Source organism: Betta splendens, chromosome 7 (genome assembly GCF_900634795.4).
Source record: "Betta splendens chromosome 7, fBetSpl5.4, whole genome shotgun sequence".
Classification (NCBI taxonomy): domain Eukaryota; kingdom Metazoa; phylum Chordata; class Actinopteri; order Anabantiformes; family Osphronemidae; genus Betta; species Betta splendens.
In genome coordinates, this window is record NC_040887.2 from 8418336 (window position 1) to 8446310 (window position 27975).

At 42.0% G+C, this 27975-nt stretch overlaps 5 protein-coding genes across 20 annotated transcripts in view; 2 read left to right on the forward strand and 3 right to left on the reverse strand.

Annotated features, from left to right (window-relative positions):
* The window catches only part of camta1a (calmodulin binding transcription activator 1a), a 232346-nt gene extending 225981 nt beyond the window's left edge, over window positions 1-6365 (forward strand). For 8 of the 11 annotated variants that reach the window (XM_055510026.1, XM_029157481.3, XM_029157474.3 and 5 more), the window contains 2 exons: window positions 5-35; window positions 1440-6365. In XM_055510026.1, the coding sequence (XP_055366001.1) occupies window positions 5-35; window positions 1440-1472 (64 nt within the window). In that variant the 3' untranslated portion in view covers window positions 1473-6365. Of the gene's footprint in view, window positions 1-4; window positions 59-1439 lie in introns of all 11 variants that reach the window. The other 3 variants (XM_055510028.1, XM_029157475.3, XM_055510029.1) reach the window with 2 other exon arrangements.
* Window positions 1-27975, reverse strand: part of LOC114858601 (matrix remodeling-associated protein 8-like) — a 97129-nt gene that overhangs the window by 42169 nt on the left and 26985 nt on the right. The gene's annotated exons all lie outside the window — the stretch shown is intronic.
* Window positions 5842-10698, reverse strand: LOC114858804 (urotensin-2-like). Its single transcript, XM_029156406.3, has 4 exons — window positions 7699-10698; window positions 7211-7312; window positions 6945-6988; window positions 5842-6861 (listed from the first exon to the last, which is right to left on the reverse strand). The coding sequence occupies exons 1-4, from the start codon at window positions 7802-7804 to the stop codon at window positions 6748-6750; spliced, it is 366 nt and encodes a 121-aa protein (XP_029012239.1). The 5' UTR covers window positions 7805-10698; the 3' UTR covers window positions 5842-6747.
* On the forward strand, window positions 10861-23855 carry ccdc187 (coiled-coil domain containing 187). 6 transcript variants are annotated; one of them, XM_029156401.3, is made up of 14 exons: window positions 10861-11187; window positions 11495-11601; window positions 14560-14675; window positions 16444-16506; window positions 17072-17210; window positions 17557-17647; window positions 19617-19695; window positions 20158-21504; window positions 22015-22139; window positions 22233-22304; window positions 22378-22512; window positions 22627-22721; window positions 22807-22889; window positions 22982-23855. In XM_029156401.3, exons 3-14 carry the CDS (start codon window positions 14603-14605, stop codon window positions 23125-23127), a joined length of 2448 nt encoding a protein of 815 aa, XP_029012234.1. In that variant the 5' UTR covers window positions 10861-11187; window positions 11495-11601; window positions 14560-14602; the 3' UTR covers window positions 23128-23855. The 6 variants fall into 6 exon arrangements, with proteins under 6 accessions (XP_029012234.1, XP_029012232.1, XP_029012235.1 ...); XM_029156399.3 differs by having other exon boundaries at window positions 10865-11187; window positions 22807-22901; XM_029156402.3 differs by lacking the exon at window positions 14560-14675 and having other exon boundaries at window positions 10866-11187; window positions 22807-22901.
* On the reverse strand, window positions 23745-27885 carry LOC114858803 (tumor necrosis factor receptor superfamily member 9-like). Its single transcript, XM_029156405.3, has 7 exons — window positions 27522-27885; window positions 26779-26898; window positions 26553-26687; window positions 26413-26485; window positions 26220-26323; window positions 25971-26126; window positions 23745-25875 (listed from the first exon to the last, which is right to left on the reverse strand). Exons 1-7 carry the CDS (start codon window positions 27661-27663, stop codon window positions 25751-25753), a joined length of 855 nt encoding a protein of 284 aa, XP_029012238.1. The 5' UTR covers window positions 27664-27885; the 3' UTR covers window positions 23745-25750.

The window sequence follows — 27975 nt, forward strand, 5'->3', positions numbered from 1 at the left end:
CAAGCCCCTTGATGGACCATAGACTGTTCAAGCGGGTGAGTGCAGTCTCAGCAACTCAGTTCGTGCCTCTTGCTCTCTCTCTCACTCTCTCTCTCTCTCTCTCTCCCTCCCTTTTTATTCTGTCCACCTCTTTCTTCTCTCTTATCTCCCTTTCTGCCTCTCAATCTTTAATAATTCAATTAACTCCTTCACATTCTCTCCATCCTCTCCTTACTTTCATTTTCTCTTTCTCCCACCCCTCCTTACCTCCTTCTCCATCACTGTTGCTTGATGCCTGCTTGCATGAAGGCTGCCGACCGGAGCCACAGGTGGACTGAAGCTCTGATTTAGAGCAAAATCTCAAACTAACAAAATGCTTATGAATGACAATATCACAGCAACACTAAACAGGCTCTTCTCTGACTCACTCTATCTCTGTCTTTCTTTCCTTGGAAATGATTTTGATTATGATTTTCTTATTTCATTTTTGTGGGTATGCAGTTGGCCAACGTGCAAGAACGGGACTTTGTTTCTCAAGCGTGTTTTATTCTGCTGCATGTCAAGTGGTGACAACTCTGGGTCTTGCTCTCCTACCTCTAGGCATGCCAACGCTGTTTCTCAAGTGTAGCTGTCTGTCTGGCTGGCTGTGTGTCTCCTTTCTAGCCACTCGACAGACTAAGAGGGGGACTGTGTGAAACTGTTGAATTCATTATGCCCATTGGTTTATTATACAAAAAACATGAAGAACAGAGTACAACAGATGCTCTACAGAGGGGATAGACCGTATCACCGTTTGTGGTTTTTAACCCTCTTACCGTTCACTTTCATGTTCTCCTGAATCCTGTCTCAGTAGTGATTATAATGTAGAGCTTTATTGAGGAATACGCCAGCTGGAATTGAATGGATGCAACACACGTGTAGTTGGGCGCATTTAAACATGCATTCAAACAGCTGCGTCAGTTTCATCATGCTAATTTTCTGCTTAGAATAACCAGAAACATACAATAATACACGTAGTAGCTACTAAAGTAAATACTGTGACACCTACTGACACCAGAGACTATAAAAAAGCCCAACTTCGTGTGAACTGCTGTAGTAGATCACGTTTTCCAATATTTTGCATCATTGCCACTTGACTTGAAGTCAGAGATTTCTGGAGTAAGATTATCCTTTCATGACGATGTCTGTTTATTTCAACAGAAAATCTTATCTCAAATGTTACAATAATACAGAAATGATTCTGTAACTGTGCAATAATTCTGTATTATCTTTGGTTTATGCGAACTTCCGTTAACTCCTTACTGATGCTTCTTTTCACAGTAGTTCCTGATGATCTTGGCTGATTTGACTTGTTGTCCTGGCTGAACAGTGACACTGTTGGGTCTGTCTGTGTCTCCTGAGTCCCTTATGTTGTACTCATGGAACGCCTCTCTCTCTCTCTCTCTCTCTCTGTGTTTTAGGGTGAAAGAATTGAAAAAGGCCAGGGAACATGAGACCCCGAAGAAGAGCCCCCTCGCTATATGACATCACTCTCCTGACTCTTCTTTTCTTTTTCGTTTGTAACAAAACATTTTACAAGAGAAATGGAAAAACAAAACGTCAATGCAAGCACTGCGATTATTACGATTCCTGCAGTGTTACTGGTTCAACGATTACATGTACAACAGCATTTTTTTCACATATCTATTCTTTCCACTGACTTGGTTTTTGGTCAGACTTCTGTGGGATTATAAACTCAAAGGGACAGGGTGGAGGGTGGGGTTGGTGCAGAACATTTGCTTCATGGCATTTTTTGCACTTTTTCATGGATTGCTTTGTGCTTTTTGGACGTGACGAGGTTTTAAGACAGCGAAGGGAGCGAACGCAGGACTCTGAGTCCTCTGAGGAGGACTGTCACACATGAGGGCCTAAAGAGACGTATTTAAAGGCTGCTGCAGAAAATCTCAGAGGATAGGAAGACCATGCTGAAACACTCTGGGCTCTTATTGCATTTCATAATTTTTTAAGTGACCAATTGATTCATTTGAAGAAGGATTTTTTAACCAAATATATTGGCAACGTACACACCCACTTCTGTCTACCGCTGTAGGTGATATAATATTCAGTTTAGCTCAACAGTTCCTCTTGTCCCACTGTGTCTACTCCACCAGTCTGCCCACATGGGTGGAGCTACAAATGAATGTAGTCGGGGTTTAACACGCTAATGCAGATACAGGATAAAGTATTTCCATTTTTCCATTTCTTAAAAAAACCTATGCTTTATCGTATATATTGTCACTTTATTACTTGAATTTGTTCCATATTGTCCGATGAATTTGTTCCATCATGTCTAATGTATTGGTGATCTGTATCTTCAGACTCTATGTTGTTGAAAATGCATGACTTCTTGGCAAGAAACGTCTTTGCTTGTGTACTTATGGTCTAGTCTTTCAGCCTATCCTCTGATTTGTTTTGTTTCCACTATGACGGTACGCATATCCATCTTCTCTTACATAAGTTTGAACTTCAGTAGTGAAGCCGCCCCTCCTGTTTTGTCCAGTTTCCTTTTGGTTTAGTCTCCGTTCGCCTCGATCAATTAGTTGCTCCTCTGAAAGCTGACGAGAGAAGAACTTGCCTATTTTGTGTTGTAATGGTTATAGTCATGCAGGTTATTACTGTTCTTTTTAAATTAACTTCAGAGCCTGTAAAGGCTTTTGAGGAAAAGATCACATACATTGCCTTGACGTCTTAGAGATTCTTTGAAGGGTCCCTAAGCTTGTCCCAAAATAGGGGTTTGACAAATCCATATTTTTGACAATTGAGCGATTTCTGTATATAAAGAAGGCTGAAAGTACGTAGGAAAAAACATTTACCCAAAGGGGATTGTATTTTAGAAATATATTATTTTATTCATTAAAAATGGGTCAAAAACAGGTAAGAGACAAAAACAGAATATTTGTATAGTTTTGTTTGAATGCCTAAGAAGTAAGGTTGTACTGTTTGTATATAGTGTAAATAGTGGGATAAAAATGAGTTATGTGCATGAAAAGTATGAACAGAGTCAAAAAGGGAAAAAAACAACAAAAGCAGTAGTGGCTATGCTCTGTAAAGTTAAAACTATTTCACTATTAAGAGTATTTTATTTTATTTTCATTGTTCTTGAGAAGAACATTTTGCTAAAGCATGAAATTATTGCAATATGAAAAAGTACAAAAAATACTGTATTTAGAGTTAGTCTGCAAAATTATCTTAAAACAAGTACAGTTATGTTTACATTTGTTTCCTTTTATTTGTTTTGGGCTACCAAGAATTTTTTGCCAATGGTGCCAAGGTACGTGAATGCTCTATAGCTTAAGAAGAGAATTAAGTTACTTTTTGCAGAACAGATAATCATACAGTGAAACATACTAGCACTGAAAACCACAAGGTCACAACTGGCCGAGGATCACTAGAACAATGAGGTGCACAGTTTGCATAAGGGAGTCATATTTAAGCATTTAAGTCTCTCATGTCTCCAACATTCCCAGATAACTGAAGCATTTGATCGTCGCCAATTTCACCGTAGCAAAGTTTAACTTTTTGTTGTCATTGCAAATGGAATGTGATGCATTACTGGGGTAGCTTGTCTGATCTAAAGATTGTAAATGGCAGCGTTTGCCCACGGTGTCCCTGAAAAGCAAACCATGTCAACACTCTGTCAGGCAAAAGGTTTGAATTCACCTGTTTAACCGTGCAGCGACGTATCAGATCTGGGCTGATCTCTGGGGTTTCTTTGTTTTTACCAGCGATCCTCGATCTCAGCTGCCGTGGTCACATTCACAACCAAGATGTCTGACGTGGTAATGAACGTAATTGATGTCTTTGTCAAGCAGCTGAAAACTCAAAAGGTTCCATCGAAGCACTAAAATTTTGCTGTTCACGAGCAGAGTAACTGAACAGAGTGACTGCAGTGTTATGGTGCCATTTATCGTATAATTAATAGTGAGACGATGCATCTTCTATGTGATGGTTTCCATTAACCGATCCAACCATTTTATGATCAAGTTGACAGAGAATACACATGAGCTGCTGCTTTAGAGTCGCCTGTCGGTTGCTGCCTAGTCCCTATGATATATTGCTACCAAAATGATCAGAAAGTGTTTCCTGTATCCAAGTAATTACATGTGATTATTCAGCCAAGTGCCACTGAGAAACCTTTATCAAAGTGTTGTCATGTTTGTTAAGTACTTATTAGGCCAAATTTCTCTGATTGTGGTTTTGCAGGTTGGGAATTTCTTTGCTTTGCTTTTTCACCTTATATGTAAACTTTACGTTCCCAGTGTTTATGTAGAAAGTGCCTATTCATACGTTGGTCACACCAGCCCAGTGTCACAATGCATCCAATGTACCTGAGGTTGATGACATGAACATGATCACCCACATCCAGTGCTGTATCCTCTACTTCGGCGCACCACTTGTGGTGCAGCACCCCAGCTTGTTGACATGCTAAGTATTGTTTTTCCCGTTTTCCACTGGAACAGCTTGTTAAGGTCACATTTAGAAACGCCACTACTGGAATTTGTTGCCTTGCATTCATCCTCTAGTCTGTGGTTAGAATGCGTAGCCAATGCAACGTGGTGGCAAAAGGGGAGATGGATTTATTATGCTTGCATGGGTAAAATAGTTAACTGGGTGACAGAAGAGCACCTAAAGCATGCTTATTTTCCTAGAATCGGTAGTCAGATAGACTTTTTAAAAGACTTACTGTTCTGTAAAATGATGAACGTTGGTTTGACGTGTCGCAGACAGACAGGAGGACGCACCTACGATATGAGCTGATTTTCATGGCACCGAATGAGGACAGGATTGTTTCTGGCCAGCTCTAATTTTCTAGACTTTTTCTTTATTTCTTTATTTATTTGTTAAGTTCATTTAGATGTGATCAGTGTGCTCCCAAATTTAAATAGGGCGGCTGGACGAGGCTGGAGTCCATAGTGACAGTATAATGTATATACCAAGTATTACTTTAGTAACACGTGGTACACACATACACACACGCACAAGACACGGCACAGCACACATGCAGACACGTCACGGTGTCCGTTTCACATGTAACACTGAGCAGCGAAGGCGGCCGTGCTCTTCTCCAAGCTGAGGGACTGGATCACCTCCCTTCTGTATTTTTACTCAGGGTGCCAAAATGGGGAGGAGGAAACAGAGCAGGACACGTGATTCAAAAAAAAAAAGAAATGGGGAAAACCGTTCTGGCGAAGAATCTAGGACAGACAGGTCCACCACTGCAATACTCAAGTCTTTAAAATGAATGACAGTGACACATAATCAATTTCCTCTGTGCTGCGTTGAACAGTTCAGTTCAATATCCTTTTATATATATATATATATATATATATATATATATATATATATATATATATATATATATAGCTCCCTGAGATAAATGATTTGACGTTCTTTCATAGAAACCTGTTGGATCATGGAATAATTCTGGCCGGTTCTTTAGGCCTTTCCTTCACATGTAGAGGGTATTTAAGATATATAAGATGAGTATAATCCTATGAAAAGTTCACCTGCAAATCTTGTTTTTACTGCCATTTGTGAATGGGACGGCGGGTCAGCTGACAGGCTCTCCTCTAGCGTAGACTATGTTCACTTTCAAGACGTTCTGTCAATCGACCTGGGAATCTGCCTTTCCTCCTCTTCTTTTTCCCACGCACCCACACCAGAGAAAGGTAGGCACATCAGGACAACAGAGCAGAAACCGTTTTACACATATTCCACTCGTGGACACAGAGCAATAAAGAACTATTTTGTGGAGACCTATAGACCTAGTGAAGTTTAAAATGATTGGACACATGTAGTCGACTTACTCTTATGCAAATGCCAGTATTGCAAGACAAGCATTCAGTAGTTTATGGACAGCAATTATATGGCACCCTTTGCCGAACTGCACGTTTTCATCGATTCCAAACCAAGAAAAAAAGGCCCTGCTTTGATAGAAAGTTAAGGGTCCTCGACACTTTGCATGTGAACTAGTGTTAGATATATTTTCCTCTTCTCAATAGCTGTCTTTCTCTCTGTCTTTCCCTGTTATGTGACCCAGTTTTCCTCCGCTCCCGACCCCTCCCCGTAAAAGTTTCATCTCCTCTCGGTTCTCCTAATGTGTTTTGCTTTCCTCCGTTTTCTTCCCTTCTCTTGTTTGTAAGTTTTATTTTTGTAATTGTGCATGTACAAGCGTCACTGACTCGATGGATATGTTTAAAAAAAAAGAAAAAAAAGAGATTTCAGCTGCTGAAGCCATGCAAAACGTTTTGAATTGCCCTTAAAATATGGAAGATGTTTTCTGAATGCTTTATATTCTTTCTGCTGTAAAATAATAAAAAAAGGAAAAAACGAAGAAAACTCGAGAAGCGAGTTTGCGCTTGTTGTTTTGTTTCCACTGAAACGGATCCTGCCGCTTTGTGTGTTCTCACATCACAGTGTCATCAAGGAAAGACAAGGAGAAGAGAGCATCACATTTCCTTTTTATTACTTTTTATGAGCGCACAGTGCTGTAGACATTTGGTCATGCATCATTTAACAAACTTTAAATAAAGTTTTAAAGTTGAACACAGCATAAAAGCAACTTTAACAAATCATCTAAAAGTCTTGATGATGTCTCGATCGGACCTATAGCTGTTCTGCAGCGCTCCCTGTGGGTGTGTGAGTGTTATGCATACAGTATATACAGACAGTACGCATGGATGCAGTGTCTCATATTGTCTGCGTGTGTTCTAGTGCATGTTGTCAGTTTTAGACACAGTACTTCCAGAAACACTCATTATTCCCCGTTCTCTTCCTGAACTGCTTTCTGACGCCCAGCACGTGGCTCAGCGGATTTAGGAGACTTTGTTTCTCCAGGAGGACCTGAGGGAGAAGATGAGGCAGCGGTGTTAAACAAAGAGTATATTTTACGTTCTTTGCAGTTTGAGGGCTTGTAGACAACAGACCTGTCTTCTCGTGGTTCTGGGAATCAGACCTGTTGTTCCGACACCTGTACAAAAAGGAAACATGAGTCACGTTTGTGTGGGTGTAAGTAAATGTCAACCAAATAAGAAGTGGGGCGAAAAAAGGCACAATGTACCTGCAACTAGTGTTCTAGTCCTGCTGTGTGTGTGTGTGTGTGTGTGTGTGTGTGTGTGTGTGTGTGTGTGTGTGTGTGTGTGTGTGTGTGTGTGTGTGTGTGTGTGTGTGTGTGTGTGTGTGTGTGTTTTACCATCTAGACTGGAATATCTAAGACCGTCATCCTGAGGAGAGAAGGTTTGCTCTGAGAGGGACAGGTCATTCAGGTTGCCCAGTCCTCTGTCCTCCACCGAGACTAGCAACACACACAATCAGACACAGGAAGAAAATGTTACTTTTCAGCTAATTATAAGAATTTGCTTCTTAGGCCAAATTTTCTGAAAAGTAAAATTAAATACATATTTATCAACATTTGCATTGCTGAAGTACTTGTACTGAGCACTTGGGTCAAGCATCAGTTAGTGGTAGTTGGTAAAACCTTGTAATAATGATCCAAGTGCTGAACTTTGGCAGAACAAGTGCTCAACACTGAGACCGTAAAGTAAATATTCAGGCCTCAGGTCATGACTTTCCTGACATTAATCTTTATAAATTACGCTTTATTACTGAAAGCGCTATTGAAGGTAATGAATCATGGTGAATAGCAGTTACACTATTATAGAGATGTGACGTTCCACTCACCAGGCCCCAGATAAGGCATCTCAGCAGACTCTGTGATGGGGTGGCACAGCAGGGGGCCAGAGGCCATGAGCAGAAAGACCAGGGAAAGGAGATGGTTGCACTTCATCACTCGGCAGCTGCTGGAAGTGCTTCCGATTCTTATGGAGCTCTCCGCAAGACCAGTCGTACTGGCTGTGAGGGTCCCGACTCTATTATATACTTACAGTTGTAGCCTTTCCCCTCCCACACACCAAACACGCACACCTTTCCTGGTCACAACAGCCAGGAGCAAAATCCACAGTGTCATCCTATCTAAGCATCTATGATAAATCAGCAGCCAGTCACCGGTGAATTATAGGCTCAATAAAAGGACAAGCACCCTGGTCTGAGCTTCAAGGACATGGGCACGTTTCACCAGCTCCTCAGACTGATTGACTGGGGTTTTTTTCTGACTTTGTAAATGGGATTGAAGCAGCTGTTTTAGATGTCATTCTGAATGACATCCTGCAGGGGAGCAGGTGGAGAGTGTGGGCAGCCAAATGACTCATGTTCATATGCTACCAGCTCATTCAACTTTTTTCGAATTCTCTCGATTTAAACCCCTGGAGGAAGAAAAAGTTCACAATTACGGCTGCACACAATAAAACCACAGAGAGTAATTGCTTTCGCAGAGGTCTCGTAGACATGCTTAAATGTCCTGGGCCCTGTTCTCTATAAGCCAGCTGACATTTTAAACCAGCAGAGAATTTTCAATGGGTCACTGAATCTGGTTGATTTATGCACATTATTTAGAAATCTTGTTACGTTACACGGTTACATTTATGCTTCTTAGTCACTCAATAAACTCAGCCTTTATGAGTTCCTCTTGCATCAGTGGACGAAGTTAGAAACGATTTCCTATTGGTTGGGGCGACTGGGGGACAGATGCAGACGGCTATATAAAAAGTCACATTTGCACCCCTGTATTAAATTTGTATGTTTATTAGAGGAGTGACGTCAATGTTCAGTCTCTTGTATGATGATGAGGGTCGGCGAAGCGACAGTGACATTTAATTTCATGGTCAGGAGGCCAGACACTCCATTAGGTGCTGCTGTTGTCATGAAAAGCTATTAAGATTTATTTGCTGCACAAGTCAAGGCCCTGCTGCCAAGCGCAGGTTGCTCCAGCTTCTAAAGTAGTCGTCTCCCAGGTGCTCAAAGTTTAACCTCTTATCAAGATATATGCTGCGGTTTTTGGGGATTCATTCTGCATAACATGGATTAATGTTATTTCGGGAACCTCTAAAAGCTAAATCAAAACTAAAAATGGTTCAGATTCAGTAAAACTGTAGAATTCTCCAAAACAATTAGGGACAGTATCGACTGTTTTTTCCATTTCAGAGAACAAAGTACAGCTGTAAGTGCAGCATTGGCACGTAGGCAGCGATTTATGTACAGTATGTGCCTGGTTTGACTACAACAATCGAGGTGGTGGGTGGTTTAAAGCACATTACAAGCAACGGTGAACATTTTTCTAAAAAAGCAAATCTCAAATGAGCAACTGCAGCTGTGAGACAAATGAGTAAAACATACAGTATTAAGACCTCCCAAATATGAGAGACTTTTCATTTTCAAATCAAATCAATCAGTACCCAGTAAGTGAAGCTACACTCTACAGCATTCAGACAAACAAACAGATGTGTCACAGTTACACCTTTAAACTGAGTTACCTGACTTTAGTAGACAATCGCCAAGGAGATTTATTTATGACGCACTAAATAAGCCAAGGACTTGATTTGTCTTGGTGCATTAGACGAATCCAGATGTTAGGCTTTACTCTAAATCAAATCATTTTTCACATTTTCCAGATGAAAGGTTTAGTTCATGTCATGATAAGAACCATATTGAGGAATAAATACACAAACATTGTATGCTCCTACTAGCTAGAGACTCTTATAATAAATACATTGACATAACAGACAAAGGCTGTGGCATTTGTTGGAGTTTCACCAGAAGGGATCTCAATTCGATCAGCATTGGAATATGTCTTTGTTACATCTGGATAAACTTTGAGAAAACCTGTCCTGTCCGTCACACAGCAGCTAAGTTATTTGGTTTGAATTAGCACCACCAGCAGAGGGCGATGTTACGTTTAAAAAAACCACTACCCACCACACTTTGGGATTTTTAACACATTTTCAGCAAATACGTTTGCAATATAAATTCCCAAGTGTGGCTCAAGGGGACAAATCCCCTGAAACCGACTCTTTTGTTCCTTCCTAATCTTATCTGTCTTCAAAGAATCACAGATTGACAGAGTACAAATTGCATCTGTCACAAAATCTGTAGTCTTCAAAAGCAAAAGGCAGCCTATAAATTCTCAGTGACATTTCTGAGGCACGCTTCAGAAGCAGCACATTATCCTGCTCAGAAATGAGACTTTTGATAGGCTATTATTTTTTGACATATGAGCAATGAAGGGTCTTGTCCATCCAAATTAATCAATAGGTCCCAGCTCCATCTGGGTGATTTAGCTGCATGCTGCAGGAAATGCTGGTAATGACTGTTATTTTTCATAAATCGGGTAATTTTGAGTTTGAACCAGAAGTAATGGCCGTTTTTATTCGATTGTGCATGGGGACTTTTAAAGATGTCACATGCTGCGGCCAAGCAGTTTTGATCACAGTAATATTTTATTCATACTGCTAGATTAATAAAATGTATCCTGTACCACTGTTGGGTTATTAATTACCGTTGGAGACTTTGAGTGATTGGGAACATTTGCCTGTCTTTGTGCTGCCTTCACAAGCTGTTGGAAATATTAACTCTCAGTGAGAACACGTTCAAGTGGGTGCGTGGCTGATGTGTAGGTCTGTGTGATATCTAATGTACGAGGGAAGAATGACGATTAAAAGACAATTCAATGTTTTCATTGCGTATTTTGATTCATAAATGTACATTTGGTTGAATGTGCCAGGTCCATGACCCTGACTTCCAGTTGCGTTACTTTACGGCAGTTGCGTGTTGTCTTCCAACAACTGTAAAAGAAAACTGTTATATACGACTAATAAAAGCCGACATCAAGCGAAACAATGCGTTTATTGCCGGAGAAAGCTCGTGTTTGGACGCGTCCCTGAAGGCAGCAGCGGTTTCCCGCCCCCTAGCTGCCGAACAGAAGCCGTGAAGAAGCAGCGAGCGACGCGCCGTGGGAGAAGTTCGCCTGCCCCGGCTTCGCACTGCAGGTCGACGGGGCTTTGTTTCAGTGAGGACCGAAAAGGGAAGAAATAAAAACGCTTTAGCTGTTAAAATAAAAAGCTCCACACTAAAATAGGAAATTGGCCACGCACGCTCGTGACATTTCGGATAATTGTACAGACGCGGCAGGAAAGGAAGAGAGGAAGTGAGGGAGCGCGCGGAGGACTCTGAAGTTGACACCGTGTTGTCATGTTTGGTACTTGTTGAATAGGCGGCGAACGCAACGCAGCGCTGCGCTGGAGCCTGTGTGAGTGGGCGCCGTGCTGACGGGAGCAGGTAAAGCAAAACGGCCACTCTTCACACGGACCTCGTCAATGTGTGGCTGCTAATTGTTTATCTTATGCGCAAAGTGGGGCGTTACGAAGGTTATTGCGCTCGTAGTTCACGTCAACGGCATCTTTTGTTATTGTTAGCTTGCTGCGGGATTGTAGCTAAACAACAACTAACTTTGCTTCAGCTAGTTCCACAATTAATGGGTAATTACTTCGGTTTTGTCTGTAATTATCACATTGGTAATTGAGTAATTAGTTTAGTTTTGTCTGTAATCATCACATTAATGAGCTAAAACCCACTTATTTGCCAGGTGACGTGCGGTGTCCTCTCTGCGGTGCCAGGGTAGTAGTAATCACCATGAGACAGTGATGGCAGAGCTGGAGATCGACCAGTCCAACCTTCCACGTGTGCAAGAAGGTACGAACACGCACGTTGCTTTCGGAAGGCTTCGCTCCCACGCAGCTCCCGCAGTGTGAACATAACGTGTTCTGGGAGAGAGAACGCTGTTTATGTTCAGTCCCTGCTCACAGACACCAAGTGCAGCTGACCGTGGAGCCGGTTGGGATAAAGTGTTTTATTGATGAACGCTTCAACGTGGCAGGCACAAAACTTCCTCACCTGTCAACCTTTGACCAACACTGGAACCTAACCACAGCCGTTCTTGCAGCCCGTGTATCTGTGCTGTCTATTTTTTCTTTGGCATCTGTACTTTACATCCGGCTCAGATAAGAAGTGGCTTCCTACAGTTACTGTTAATGTTTTGACTATAGGCAGCAGACGCGACTGTGGAGATTTGGAGCTAAGACAGACCCCGTGCAAATTAAAACAATGAATGAATCTTTGTTAGAAGTCATTTCTGTAGGAAAACTTTTTTTTTTCTAGCAATACAAAGTTTGGCATTTTCAAAACTATGTTGGAAAACATCATAAGGGTTTTTGCTTCTGTACTCTGCAATGCTCATGTAGAATTTCCAGGAAAAATCAGGTTTGTTTTTTACTAGAAGTATAAAACAAACCATGAAAAAAACCTACCACTACAATAATCTCCAAACTACCTCATCTATAATCACATTGACAAGTGAGGAATCTCTAAGCGTCTGCATCTCCTCTTCAGCACACCGATAAATAGGGTAGAAACAGGTCTTTTATGAAGGGACATAGTTTAGCACTGTTTCCCCACACAAAGGGCTCACTGTGCATTTTCATGCTTTTATCAGGCTGGGCCCACTGTACACACCAGTAAGGAGTTACCATCAAATTGAAACTATCAGTTCCTAAATAATATGACTGGTCAGTGTAATAGTTTTTTCGTTCATCATCTTTTTAACCTATCAGGTTTGTAAATCTGCGCTGGCACTGGGTTTGTTTACGTAAAGTCCCATTGGGGGTATTTATGTTTCAATTTCCATAAGCGCTGTAGTTCCCCGTGTCTCACTTCTCCTTCACTTTCCTCCCCATTTAAGAATCTCGGCCAAGTCAACTTTTCTTTGTTTTCGCTGCCCCCTTATCAGTTCCTGTTTGGTCCCTCCTCTGGCTGCTCCTGATATAGCTGATGTGTCGAGGGAATGTGGCTCCCAGAGGAATTCCCCCTCTCTCCCCCCCACGTTCCTAATTTCTCTCTTCCCAGCTGACCCAGACTCTCATTACCCCTTACTTTCCATTGTTCTCTGACAGCCTTGTCCAGTTCATGAGCTGGCTGTTTCACTCCTTCCAATTTCTAACAAAACACTGAGCTGTGGGACAGACTTGCACTTCATGGTGAAATTCTGTGCAAAATGCAGTACGCATGGAGGAGTGGAGAGAAAGAGGGAGAGTGAGTGTGTGGGCGGTCGGTAGGGGATTTTGGCTGAAAATAGAACCCTTGTCATATTCTCCTTTCGCCAGCATCTTTGTTTGGCAGGCGCTTTCCAAGTGGCTGTGAATATGGAATGGGGATATCTGTGTCAGTCCTTCTAAGTCCCGCGCATTGGATGCCTGACATGAACTGCATAAGTTTGTTTTTGATGATTAGATGTTGTCCCTTCAATGTAAAAGGGATTGCAGCTGTTGAGGTTTGTTATATTGGAGTAAAAATACAATAATAATAATACGTCAGCAAATAAATTACACTGTTTTGAGCGTTAGGATTTTGAGGTCACAGGTCGTGGTTTCCTGCTTTGCAATATCCCCTTTCCTCCATAGTTTCCCTGCAGCGACTACCACTACTACTACTACTACTACCTACTACGTCTAGCGGATGGTTGCTAATTTAACTTTAGCATATTTTACTTTAGCCTAGACAATCTTATCTCACGGGCCTCAACTGCTGTTTTTGTTGTGATTTACAGTACTGTCCTCTTGGGAAACAGACACAGAGTCCTTTTGTTGGCCTTATTATTTCTGTGTTGACCTGCTCTTAACATATTGTGGCTCTTACTGACTAATGCTCTGTCCTTTTAAAACCTGTTTTGCCATTGTAGTAAACCCGTTTTCTTGACACTCCCTCCTGTAAAGTAATGTGAGTATAGTTTAAGTTGAGTTTGGAAAAACAAGTTAACCCAGAATGTGGACACACCCACCCACCCACACACACACACACACACACACAGACAGGCAAAGAGAAGACATTTTTCCTTCCATATTTCCCTTATTGTTTCTTTCTAATTTGGGATGAATAACGAAGACATGTTGGCTTTCCATTTGTTCTGCTGGATTAAAATCAAGCATTTGGTTTAATCCCTGCTCACTGACAGACTGGACGCATAAGGGCGGATTGGAGATCCATTTAGCGGATAGTCTCTTAAGAGCCGCGACAGGTGTAAGTGTTAATGCATGTCTGTCTTGGTACGGGTTAACTCGTAGACAAATGGGCTTGTGAATTGTGTAAATGGACCCTTCTAATGGCTTAGCACAGTCGGGGTGACTTTCTTGAACTCTGATTGTTTTGTTGAACTGAGTAGATTTCAACATACCCAGACTTATTCTCTGCAGGAAGACTTTTTCCAATTTGCTCATACAGACTAGCGTTTGAGTAAATTGTTGAATGTTTTCTTTTCTCTTCGCTATTTACAGACTGAAACAAAGAGGAGATATCCTCAGTTTGACTGGTTAAATCAACCCAGACCTTTAATTATCTAAATGTTGAAACTTAACATTGTATTGCAGGATCAGTCTGTAGTGGGTAGGTGAGGTGAAGTAATAATGACAGAGCTGAGAACGCTGAGCAATTGGAGCATGAATGTGAAAACAATGACTAGATAGGGATCAAGGAATGTCACGTCAGCATGTGTTGGACTGTATAGAGCTTTGGAGGACTCTAAACTATCAAGAAAGCAAACCAAGGAATTGTTGAGCTCTGATGGGACGCACGCTTGGTCTTCTCTTTGTTTTCATTTAGTCACAGATGGTTACAACTGTACTGTAGACTGTGAGCACAGTGTATGAGTCCTGCAGTGAATCCTGAGGCTTCCCATTTGTTCTCAACGATGACACAGCCCAGTGCATCACCAGATAGTAAGTAACTTCTTCAAGGCACTTTGCATGTTTCTGTTCTTGCATCTATTTTGCTTTTAATATTCATTCCTACAACATACAGTACAAAGATACCATAGAAGCCTCGAAGCCCACCAACATTTTTACTCACTGGTCAAAGTGACAGCCAAGATTACATGGACATAATTATTGTTAAAACAGTGTATATTACATATTAAGTATGTTTAAATTGTATCGTCCTAAATTACATCATTAATGTAAGATAATACGTTTAAATGTAATGTGGCAGATCACAACACATTACTGTCTATAACCTTTTTAATTAAAAAGCATCACCACAGTGTTAAAAACAGGAAAATAAATAATTGTGAATAATGGGTATATACACAAACACTTGCAGATAAGGCTGGAGTATGCCATCGTGTCTAGGTCCCACCCTTCCTGCTGCCATAGTGTTGGTAAATGGAGTATTAGAAGTCCAGGTGTTTTTAATTGGCTTTGCACTGAGCTAAATCTCTCAGTAAAGTCGGTCTTCTGTTCTCCTCCTGGTGCTGGGAAAACACAGCCAGCGAGTGTAAGGTTCCCTGATGGAAAATCTGTGAGATTGCAAATCAGTTTTGTCCGGTCACGGTGAGCTGTGCGTCTGCAAAGATGAAGGAAACCCAGACAACAGCTGGGCCATAGTACTGCTGCCTCTCTGTTTATTTTCTCTCGGGTAACTTTTCAGCTTGTTTGACAGACTTTAAACTATGGTGGGCTGCAGTACAGCAAGGCTCTAGTGGCTCATTAAAAACTACTGTAAACACTTGGCATATTTACAGCAGAAAATAACTATCCACAAATTTACCAACTTCTGCAGAAATTCAATGTCTCTTTGTTTCACTTCCCATTAGGTAATATCTTTACAGCGTGCAAAACAAGACAAGGCTTTAAATTTAAATCCATTGGTTTTATTACAACATGTGGAAGAACTATGGGATCACAGGATAGAGGAGACTCTGTTTGCCACAGCACAGCTAGGACAGGGTGGTGCATGAGGAGCTTATAATCTCAAGCTTTTTGGATTCATGACAGACTGATACATTTCACTCTGCATATATTGGTACCATCTGCACCCAGTGTAAATGGTTGCAGGTGATGGAGCCCAAACTTTGCATATTCATTTCGAAGTCAAAGTGAGCATTCTGACAGGAAGGATATGTACCTATCTATGTCATGACAACAGGTCATGCAAGGTAAAGGTACCTTATATCCTGTGTGTGCATGTTCATGCTTACTAAATATAAGTGTAAATTATACACACACTCAAGTCACATTATTCCTTTTGCTAGAATGAGGTGGACATGTTGCTCTGCAGATGCTAAACTCGGTTGCTTGAGAAGGGCAGTAATCATTGTGACCTCTGGTGTTGCTCTGTTTTGACGGCCATTTTATGTGAGCTTATTTATACCTTTTAACTGTGATTTCATGACAGAGTAGTGAAGTGTTCTTTGCTTTTTTCTAACGTTTTAACAGCCTTTGTCTGTGCTGTTCAGCAATAATAACACACAGCACATGTATCCTATTGTTGTCCTGAACCATAAAGCTCCACAAAATTGTCTTCCTTTCACTCTTTTGTTCTGGATGGAACTGCATACTGTGATCACTGTAATCATTGGTCCTGTATTTGTAATCATCACACTGAGAGAACAGCTCACTGTATTAAACGCTGATGTCCCCCTACCAATTGGCCATAAACGCTTTACCTTTGTGTATAACTCTGAGTTGTTTGTGTACTCTGTTGTTCTAGTGTGCCAGTGTTTTGCTGTGCTGGAGGATGGAGCGTTGGCACACAACCTGCAGGAACAGGAGAGTAAGTACAATGTCACACTACTTTCTGACTGTTCTGATTCAGCCCTGCAATAGGTTGGCAACCTGTTCAGGGTGCACCCTGCCTTCTGCCCTCACCCTGCTGGGATAGTTTCCAGCCCTCTGCGACCCTGCAAGGGATTCATCAGTAGAAAATCATCAAATGTTGTTCTGTTGGCATATTTGGCTGTGGCAACTTTGCCAATTAGAATCATTTAGTGAAGTGTTTATGTATATTTTTATGGCTGGCCAGAGCAGACTGGATTGCAATGAGGCCGAAACGCTTTTGTAACTGTTACTCCTGCGGTATAAATTGGTATCATTGAGCTTGTAGGACATACTGTATACATATGTCATGTATGAAGTTTTCCCTATTTTATTTTTCACTTTTACTTTTGTTGCGAAAGCCAGAAATAGTGTCTCAAAGATGCAACACTCATTCACTCACTTGATTCTTAAAAGTGAACAAATTTACACCAGAAATATTAAGCAACTACGTATATTCTATATCGGGCACGTTTTCCTCACTGACTTACCCTCTGTCTTTCCCTCTGCTTTGGATCCTGCAGTCGAGCAATATTATACCACCAACATCCAGAAGAATCAGCTTGTGCAGAATGACATCCGTGTAGCCAAGAGACTGCAGGATGAGGAGGAGGAGCAGCAGGCCCAGCAGAGCGCTCTCCTCAGACAGGCTTCCAGACAGCTGTAAGCGACTCAAACGATCATGTACAGTACCACAGCTCACACTGCATCACTATTCAAACATCAGTGTACGTCCTCTACGATTCCAAAAACACACCCACTAAAGACATGCTTTTTTAAGTGTTGTGGTGGACAGTGGTCAGCATGGGACAAATTATGCAGTAGGTTCTATTTTGGGGGCCCCACTAAACTATGTAATGGTCTTCAGTGTCTTCTGAAATCGTTGGGGAAAACACAGTGTAGGTCATGTACAGTAATTTTATATATTTTTTATTATTGGTATTTTTTACTTTAGTAAATTTCACTTTAGTAAATTTTACATGAGTCCTTTTCTTCTTCTGTTCTTTAGAGAGGAGCAGGACTTTGAATATGCCCGTGTCATACAGGAGGAGCTGCAGCGTGGTGCTGAAGAGGCATGGAGAAGAGAGCAGGATGATGAGGTGAGGATATATCCGAGGAAATATTATCTCTTTTGTCTTAGCTGATTTCACAGTATTTGTATCAGCTGGCTGTGGATGGAAGGAAAGGGGAAGGTCTTCTTGAACAGCTTGCCTTGTTTCCTGCTACATGTAATGCATGTGAGAGCTAAGTTTGTAAAGAGGAAGAAATCTTTTCCTGTGTGTGTCAAGTTATTAGGGATTTTCTCCTAAAAGAGGAACAAATCTTTTCCTGTGCATGTCAAGTTTCTAGCATTAACCAGGTCCAGAGACTTTCTATGACAGGTCCCATGGGCTTTAGAATGTATTTTGTCCTTCTTCACTGGCCAAACATGTCTGCCAATTTCAGTTAGCAACTTCTAAAACCTCTGAATCCCAGTAGTCTGTCAGAAACCTATTGTAATACAGCAGATGTCTGCCTCAGAAAATGCTGGTTTTATACTCATTATTTTCACCTGTAGATCCTTTGATTGTTTACATGTATATGTGATGCCAACAGGTGAGGAAGCATCTCGTGGTTCACCTCTGTCCCTTTGCCGAGTCTATAATGAATGGTGCTCGCCACAAAGTGCCGCTCGGGGCCTTAGATGTATCCCCTGCGCTAGGAAAAGTTTATTTTGAAAAAAACTAATCTGACAGCTCGCCAATTGAAATAAGTGTGGCTGCATAATCAAAAGCCACGTAAACTCACCAGCTGGTGGAGTGGAGCAGCGTGCGTCACAAGGCTGCAGCAGCATAATATTTTCCTTTACCCTGCAGTTGCCTTTTTAGAGGTGCCTGTCATGGACAAGAGTATAAAAGCTCCTTGTTTTGAGCAAGTCCAGAAAAAATGGTGGGTTTGTTAACCATTATTGAAAGGGTGGGGCTTGAACTCTGCTGGAACCGACATGAAGGGTCTGTCCTCCATGGTACGGCGTTTACTTACTCTGCTGTTTGTTAAAAGTCACATACCATATGACCTTGTTAAAATGATTTCTATCTAGATGCAGCTCCTCTTTGTGCGTCATGATATTAAAATTATCAATTCATTTGTTAGCTTGCTTTCTTTAAAGACTGGCTGATCAGAGGTGGTGCCCCCTGCAGACTGTCTTTAATTAGGGAATGGGAGGCATCAGGATTTGCAGTTTTAAATGCCAGATCCCTGTGGCACTCCACGCCTAACCTGCCGTGGCAAGCTGCTAATTGCCTTCTGATGCTGGCAAAGCAGCTGACACACACGCCTTGATTGGACAGCAAAAGGAGCTGTGTTAGCGTTTACCTCAGATCAGTGTTGGGAATGCAGCCTACAGAGAGCAGTTGCTTAGAGTTTGATAGATGAATATGCTGATGTCTCTTTCATAGAGCAGACAAGTATAATGGGTTCTGATTAAGCAGCCATTGCTCACTGACGAGGTGTTTCTTCAGGTCAAACAGTCCCGTTAATATTAGTGTCTTTTACTTTTTTTGTTCCGACTTAAGAGGGTTAAAATCCTTGTGTGTTTTGTAGTTTTTTTTCTAAGTCTGTTAATCCAACTCCGAACTTTATATGGCAAATAATAAACTGTACTGTAACCCAGTGGCACCAACGTGGCTCAGCATTTAGTGCATCATCGTCTGTAAACATATCAGACATACAAATACACTGAATAGACAAGGTTATCATGCTGAGATGAACTGTCAACTTCATTGTTTAAAACATGAAAAAAAAGCCAAGTGCTTGAGATTTAACTTATAACTGTTGGCTTGCTTTTTTATATGTTAGGCTGCCACCTTCTGGTTGGAAACAGCACTGCATGCTGTACATGAGGTTGACCTATGTAATACAGCAGTGTTTAAAATAATAATCTCTCATATTTCTATTTTCATTGTTGCACAAATAAGAATTTTGGATAAACCGAGATAACAATTATTATTTTATAAGCAACTTACCATTATATGTAACTAAAAGCTAATTAATCTAATGGACAAACATTATTTCATCTTGTTTTCACAGAGAATTGCTAAACAGATGCAGGAAGAAGAGGAGCAGATAATACGAAGGAGAAGCAGAGAGTCAGAGGGATACAGTGAAGGTACATTTGCTTTAGAAAGTATGCAATTAATTATTATGTGAAACGTTTTGGATTTCTGGGGGGAAATGTATGTGGAGCTCTAGTATTGAATTGACACATGCTGGTAAGGTAAGAAAATCTTGCACATTATGGTTATTTATTACCTGCAAGTTGATGTAAAAACAAAAAAAAACATTTTCTCCCTCATCATCCCGTATTTTATTGTTATATAATTAGTAATCCAAAGATGCAACTGCATGAATAAGACATGTCCTATGTAGCTATTATATTATAATATGATCCTCATTAACGTGTTTTATTTTGCTGCATTTTATAATTCCCTGCTACACTTTGAATGTCACAGGCATGTCCAACATTTATTCGAAATGTGTAACAAATGTGTTTCCTCATCATTAACTGCACTGCTGACAGCCTTACTCACCCTCCCTGCTTCTGTGTTTGCATGTTTGACATGTACTAAAGGCAGCACCAATGATCCTGCACTGCCTTCCCCACACCAGCACACACTCAGCAGCCTCCGCCAAGGAGAGGAGCGGTCTGCCACCACCAGGTGGCAGCATTCCACCTCTGAAAGCTATTCAGACATAAGGCGGCCTAAGGCTGTCTCCCCTAGGAGGCTAGCAGCACATGAAAACACAACTTCATGGTCAAATCAAGGACACGTAGAGTCCATTAGGCACCGAAGTGAATTGAGTGAGGATTCAGAGGACTCAGACACCGTTTTCGCTGAACAACTGTCTGCCTTGTCTCAGAGACTACGTGAAAGACTTATAACAGGTTGCCCTCGACAGCAGGCCTCTTTGCATTATCGACGACAAGAAAGAAGCCATAGCGCACGCAGCAGCTTTACAGTTGAACCTAGAAGCTGGAGGGAAAGAGGAGAGCGGTATGTGGACTATGCAAGGACTTATGACAATAATGACCTGGAGATATGGAGGCCTAGAAATCATGATCAGGAAAGGAGTCGTGCTGAGGTTAATGAGGGCAGAAGGGGGAGCAGAGATCAAGATAGAGATTCCTGTTTGGAAGACGTAAGAGAAAGGCGGTGTAGTCTCGATGAATCTTTCCGACTACACGACAGACGTAGACACAGTAATAGACACTTGGCAAGGACCTGGAGCTATAAGGACAACGCAGACAAACGTGTCCATTTTCAGGAAGACACCAGGCGCTCCAACAAGCGTCACGATGAAAGCAATCGGGTTTGGGAGATGCTAGGCCAGGTCCTAAGAGAAAGGGGTGTGCCTGTGAGGGTTGGCTGCAACGGGGCGCCACTGCAAATACTGCCTCAAAGCAGAGACAGCCAGGTGCTTCATGGGAGCGAGGTCTCCTGCAGCGACTCCCAACCGCATCAAAGACTCTTCCAACGAGCCGCAACAACCAGGCACAGTTTCCATGGAGATATCAGGGAGAGGAGGAGATCATCAAACAGAGAAAACAGTGGGAGAGATCACAGAGAAGACCGAGGCAGGCAGCATGATAATGCGGAGTACGATGGAGGAGAGATTAGTAGTAGAGACTCATACTATGCTAACAGAGAAAGACGGAGCAGTAGAAGGTCGAGTGAGCCAACATACACTGATTATGCGAGGAAGAGGAATACAAACCATCAGAGGGTCAAGAGGACCACAAGCGAACACAGGCACTGGCACAGGACCATAGAGGAGAGAGTAAGTTCAGAGGAGGAGGAGCAGCAGCAGCAAGTGGAGAGAAGAGCACATCGGCCCCATCGGAGAACCCCCCAGCATAGCCGAAGCTTCAGCAGCCGTGAGGCTTCAACCAGGGATAGGTCCAGGCACATGGCAGCAGGTAACGGCCAGACGTGCCACCAGTTTCATTCTGCAGAGGACAAGCTTCCAAAGCTGTGCTCCCTGTGTGTTCACCAGCTCCTGTCATCTTCTCTTATCTAATCAGGACAAGCCTTGTGCTAGAGGGGTGATTTGGGCTCTCTGGCTGAACTGTGGGCAGTTTCTTGTTTCATATCTATAAAATGAGTCTTCGGGGTGTGCGTTCTTTTCTCCTCGACATTGTCAGTGACTCAGGCTTGACTCGGGCGTGACTCAAGCTTGACTCAGGCTTGATATAGTTAAACAGCATTGCATCGTTTAACACCTGTCAACATGCCTGTTCATGCTGCATACTCTTATCTGTGGTCTTCAGGCATCGTCTGCCTCTCTTTGTTTTCTTGGGATCGCATTCATTCAACTCTTATTAGTCATAATTTCTGTGTTTCACTATGTAATACATTCTCTGTTATTACTGCATTGGCTTCATTAATTTTTTGGCAGTTGATTTTTGATTGAAACTTAACCTTTGCAGTGACACCACTGCAACTAGAGCGGGGCAACACAAGCCTCAACCTGGGGGAGCTGCAGCAGGTTCTACAAGATGAAGAACTGGCCCGAAGGTTGCAGGAGGAGGAGGAGGAAAGTCTGTTGAGGGGGGTAAGAGCAATTATTATCACAAGGGCTAAATGAAGCAACTGTGACTCAGTGTTGTTCTTGTTTTTGACATTTACCATGCTTGTTGCCACACAGAACTCGAGGCCTGCTACATGTAGGTCTTACCCAGAGGGAGACTTCAGAGTTGCACAAGTGGCACAGGATGAGGTAGGACGGTATCATGCGGAGCTACTGCTGCTCATGTACCGTGTGATTAACATCTGGTGTGTTTTTGCTCTAGGAAATTGCACGTTTCATGCAGAAGCAGGAAGTTAAATCAAAGCGCAGATCCAGTGAACTGGACGGTCCAGCATCATGGCGCGAGCACAGGGCAATGATCAGTCACCATGACAGACAGACTGCAAGAGAGAGACAGGTAACTGTGTGGTACAAGTCTGCCTTTTTGATCATGTACTATCAAGTTCAATGTGTGTTAGTATAGTTGTTCAAGCTGACGCCATGATTTTCATTCATGTGTCCTCTGCTGAAGTTCCAACAAGAGAGGCTGGACTCCGAGGGCCTTCCTTCCCCGACTGAGGACTGCTCCCCAGAGTACCAGCCATCCAGTCCTGTCTCCCCTATACCGTAATTGTGTTACATGAATATAGAAAGTACATGTACTGTTTGAACCGCTGCGCTATATCTGCTAATGTGCTACCTGCGTTCACAGACAAACGCAGCAGATCAGGAACATCGCAGAGGAGTTGGACCCAACCTTTCAGGCGAGGAGGCAAGATCCAGAAAACGTCCAAGGTGAACAAACAGGTACATCAAACAATAGGGATATCACATTAAAAAAATATTAAGACAATGGCTGGACATGAAAGTTGTCTGCTTTACCATAGACACGACTTGTCTGTCGCTTCCTGTGCGAAGTTCTGGCATACACGACTTTGAGGAGCCGACTTTCATCCCACCCACAAAACGGCAAACTGACAAATCGGGACGTACTAAACCCAAAGAAAAGAAGGAAAATTGCAAACAACAATAATCTGTAACAGAAACAAAAATGACACTAAATCTCACATCACCTACAGAATTATTGTTGTTTATTACTTTAATGCTGAAAATTTAAAAAAAATTCTGACAGCAACCACATAGCACTTTAGTCCAGTGGAACAAAGATCTGATGGAAGTAAATATTTTGTAACTAAGTGAATAATGACAACACTTGCCATGTCTTTATGTCTTCATACAAACAAGTTTTAATTACAGTGGTGAGTATTTTTAATTATTTGTTTTTTTATTTGTTGGTTTGTTCTTTCCTTCTCTTGTTTAAAGTGGACTTACAGTATAAGGTGTATGTACAGTATGCTTCACTTGTAGAGAAGGAAACTGCCCAGGCCTGATGACTTGATAGTGTATCTGAGTGTAACGATGGGGGTTTCTGAATGTTTGAAGGACATAGATCTGTACTGTTGTTGAGCTGTGTTTTCACTCAGCTATTAAAAGGCATTCACATTTTCCTTTTAATTGCCATCTGAGTGTAAACATTTCTGTGAAGCAGTGTCATGATGACACAGTACAATGACAATCACATGAGCATGTTTCACGCCTACTAAATGGAAATAGAAGTGCTTTGTAAAGACCACGTGTAAATTCTGTACATCCAAGTCATATGAGCATGTTTATTCTTGTTTAGGGACAAACCAAGTAACACAGACTCCGACATAACTGTAATGACAATTTATTTGATTCTATAAAAATAATGTTCCCAGGTTTTGTTGTTTTTCTTTCATATAATGTTTGCTCATTTACACATTACATTAAAGGTTAAACTCTATAGTTGGACTGAGCCACTATACACACAGTTCTTTATAAAAGTGCTGTTTGAAAAACACAATGTTTATAGTACAGTGTAATTTAGGAAAGTTCAGTAACTACAATATCATGAGGCAGAAAAATAAATATACAAAACCAGCATACACATCAGTGACATCACATTTGACAGGAAAAACAAAGTGCTACAGTTGGTATTAAGTCTTAGTATGTGGCAAACTGTACTGTGGTAACTCTTCAAGGCAGCCCCTGCTGAACTTTGTGGTCTTTAAGCAGACAACACATCACTTTAGTTGTGACTCATTCTGTACTATAGATGGGATTTTATGGGCCCACACAGCAGATTTCTGAAATGTTCCATTTCATAAGAAAGGCACGTCTGCTACAAATCAGAACAGTTCTTAATGAGCCTGCTGCCCACTTTGTTGTGCTCAATAAAAAAATTACAGGACTGACTGCTGGGTTTTTCCCCACATGGCTCTTGAGTAAAGTTTGCACATGTCGTCGCTCATTTACTTGATACATGTGCGTATAACATTAAGGTTTCCCGCATGACACACCTACTAGAATGAGGAATGTTGAAATTGTAGTGGCTCGTGATCAGCAGTCTGGGATGCCCTGGCTAATCTTAAGAAGCATGCTGGAACTTGCTCAGTGCTGTTGGACCATAACTGAACTCTTCTCATTAAAACTTATACTGTAATTTACCAGCTAAGACTTCCTTTACCGTAGTCTCCCTGGGGTTTTAATCTTTAATCTAATTAAACTGTTACTACATAACCTGACCAAGAGGGAATCTCCCTCCACTGGAATTTTTTACGCCAATGAAGCAAATCCAGGAAAGTCCGTATGCTTCCTGCTAATAGTAATAGAGGCTATACAGTACTGTGTGTGAATATAGTATACAGAATAGGATGCTGTATATAATATCACTATTTAAAGTAGTTCTCTGTTCACCATATACTGTAAACTACACACTGTGAAGGACCACAGACAAATACTATATTTATACTATAAAGTAGTACTATGTCCTAAATGTTTTCCTGGGTAAATAAAGTTCCCCAACTTAAACTCATACTGTAATTGACAAAACACTGCTACAATAACAACATTATCTATGTACAAAAAGCTGTAAACACTTCTGTTTTAGGAAGCATACAGTAGGTACTGTACTGGAGGCCCAGTATTAGGCCTGATTAAAATCTGTCTGCGCACCCACATCTGCACATCAGCACAGTGCTAAACACTGAGGGTTTACCGCTCAGCCATGCAAATGCCAGAGTAGTGAAACTCCTTGGCTGTCATTTAAGCTGTACGGGTTTATTTCACACAATCCCCTGACCTACTTTCAGCTACTTGGAATCTAATACTGTAAGAGGTGATTCAAGGGTTACTGGTCCTTGGATTAATGAATTAAAACCTTTCATAAGTTCCAGCATAATGATAAGATCATATCTTATCTTTAAAACGTCATGAAAGGAGGAAGCACTGACTCCCTGGCTGTCATAATTTACATGATGAATAGACTGTTGTCCACTTGGGTCTTTTTCTTCAGAATTCCCCTTCCACCCTCCCAGTATTGTTTTCTGTGTAATCAAAAAAATAACAATATACAATTGTAATGTAACCTCGTCCTGTTTTCACGTTACCAAAAGTTATTCTGATAGCGTGAGTGAAAAAAAAAGTGAAAGAAAGACACCTGGACAATCATGTTTTTGTCTTTGGCCCCAAGATAACAAAGCTGTCCTCCCTCCAGACTGTGACTGGATATCACATCCTGTTCTATGCAGGAAATCCTGTGTCCTGCATGTGTACTCTCAAAGGCACCTTCTCGTTCAGGCGATGAGCTGGCCTGACGAGTCTGAGGAGTCCTTGGAGTCCAGTGATTCTGTGCTGCTGCCCTGCTCCTGCTGGGCCTCGTGAAAACTGCACTCGATGGCTATTAATGTCATAGGATCGTCTAAACAAGGGAGAAGTGGCACAAACAGCTGCTTTAGCATGTTGAACATCTTTAATATTGCCTCATATTCCATCATGGCGCACATCAGCAGTTACCTGTAGGTATCCTGACTATTGGTGTCTTTTTGTCTGTCTTCTTCGGCTTCCTCTTCTTCTTTCGGAGGATCTTCACAGCCACGATGATGATGAAGCCTATGAGAGCCATGCTGGTGACCGCGGATAACATCAGCGGCCACACTTGTCCTACAGTATCTGGAAAAACACAAAAAGACATTAGAGCTTTGATTAAAAGTAAAAAAAAACAATGAAATTACAGCTAAAGCAAAGAACAGAGTTGTGTGTTACCAGGTTGATTGGGTTTTTGCAATGGGGAAACAGGAACATTTTCACACTTAATGTCAGTGGAGGCGTTTCCATTGGCCACAATTTGTTGGTCTGGTTTGGGACAACTTGGAGAAGAATGGATTCGTTAGTTGTGTTCTTTACGCAGGTTTTTGAATCAAACCAGTCATTCGTGGAAACCACGAGCTCGTCTCACCTCGTACTCCAGGGCTTGCAGTACTGGTGAATCTGATCGTTGAAGGTTCCGTCGGGACACGGCCGGCACGAACCTGTGTGAGGAAGCGCTCCGTTAAACCTGCCCGTCGCTGTGACCTGCATGGGACGAAGTCTACTCACGTTTCTCGGGCTCTTGACCTTTGCCACACTTGGTGACACAGAAGGAACATTGGGCGTCTCCGCAGAGGAGGCCCTCTTTGCAGGTACACACCGTGTTGCTGGTGGTGGTGCATGCCTTCACCTGCACCAAAGCGCCTACACCCATAGGAGCAGAAAGGCTTTTGTCACTGATTGCTCTGAAAATGTGCTTGTGATTCCACTGGACTCTTGGAGTTCATGGACATACCTACGCATGTTTTACAGCGTTGACACCAGTCACTTTTAGGGTTCTCTATGTACGTCCCAGCCTCACACGGTGCGCAGAGGCTGCTTGCGTTGGGACCACATTTGTTGACAACATGATTTCCTATAGACACACAAATCATGTATCGTAAGCTTTGTTGACACACTTTAGTTGGTTATTTAGACAGTAACATACTGTAGACTGAAGCACAATAAATAGGTGTAAGAGAACAATCACAGTAGTTGTAGTGAGTCAGTGCAACTGGAAATCAGGACATTTGTTATAAATACTGTACCTATATTCTGTACTTTATTATCCATGGACTCTGACTGTACTCTACTGCAGCCCCAAGCTGGATGGAAAACACCTGAACCCCCCACAGCTGGTAAAACTACACTACTCTGGAACTTTAATAGCTCCCTATTATTTGACATATCAGTTAGTTCATCCCGGCCTGTTCACTTTGATGTGGTATTAGCTGTGAAACCACTGAAACGTCTCTGGTTCCTCAGTGGTGGTTGGATGACTCAGGAGCTGCACATGGGCAGGAATGGTTTTAGGTCCTCAGACTCCTTTGGCGTTTTAGTGTATTTTTATCGCAGAACAGAATAGTTTTAACTCGTCAGGAAAAGACGGTGGAGCTGAAGGAGCGACCGTTCACCTTTACACCTTTAAACTCATTATAGCAACAGAACAAGTCCCCTCTCATGGCATGAGCTCAGTAATGATGCGTCTTTGCTTCTTACCTGGATAACACTCCTCGCAGCAGACATCATCTGTGTTTTTAAGCAGGTTCCACTTCATGCAGCCTTTGTCAGTCTGTCCAACACTGCACAGGCAGCTGTGCATGAGCAGCCAGAGAAGTGCCGCACGCAGGACCACAGCCATGCTCTCATCAGCCGTCCAGACGTGTGATGTAGATGGATGCAGGATGGAACGGGTCCCAGAGTATAAGAAAGCTACAAAAATGAGACGGTCCAATCCACAAAACAAAGATGAGAATCCAGGTGTTTTTCTCTCTTTTGTTGTTTGGCTTCTGGCAGTAAAACACAGAGGTCTGCTCTCATGTGAAGAGCCACGTCTCTGCTGTGGAGTCAGTTCACAACTACACCACAAGCAGCTGAGCGTCACTTTTCATACTTTTTTTTTAAAGTGGGTGTGGCTTATGATGAATCGTGAATGTTTCATCTGGAATATCAA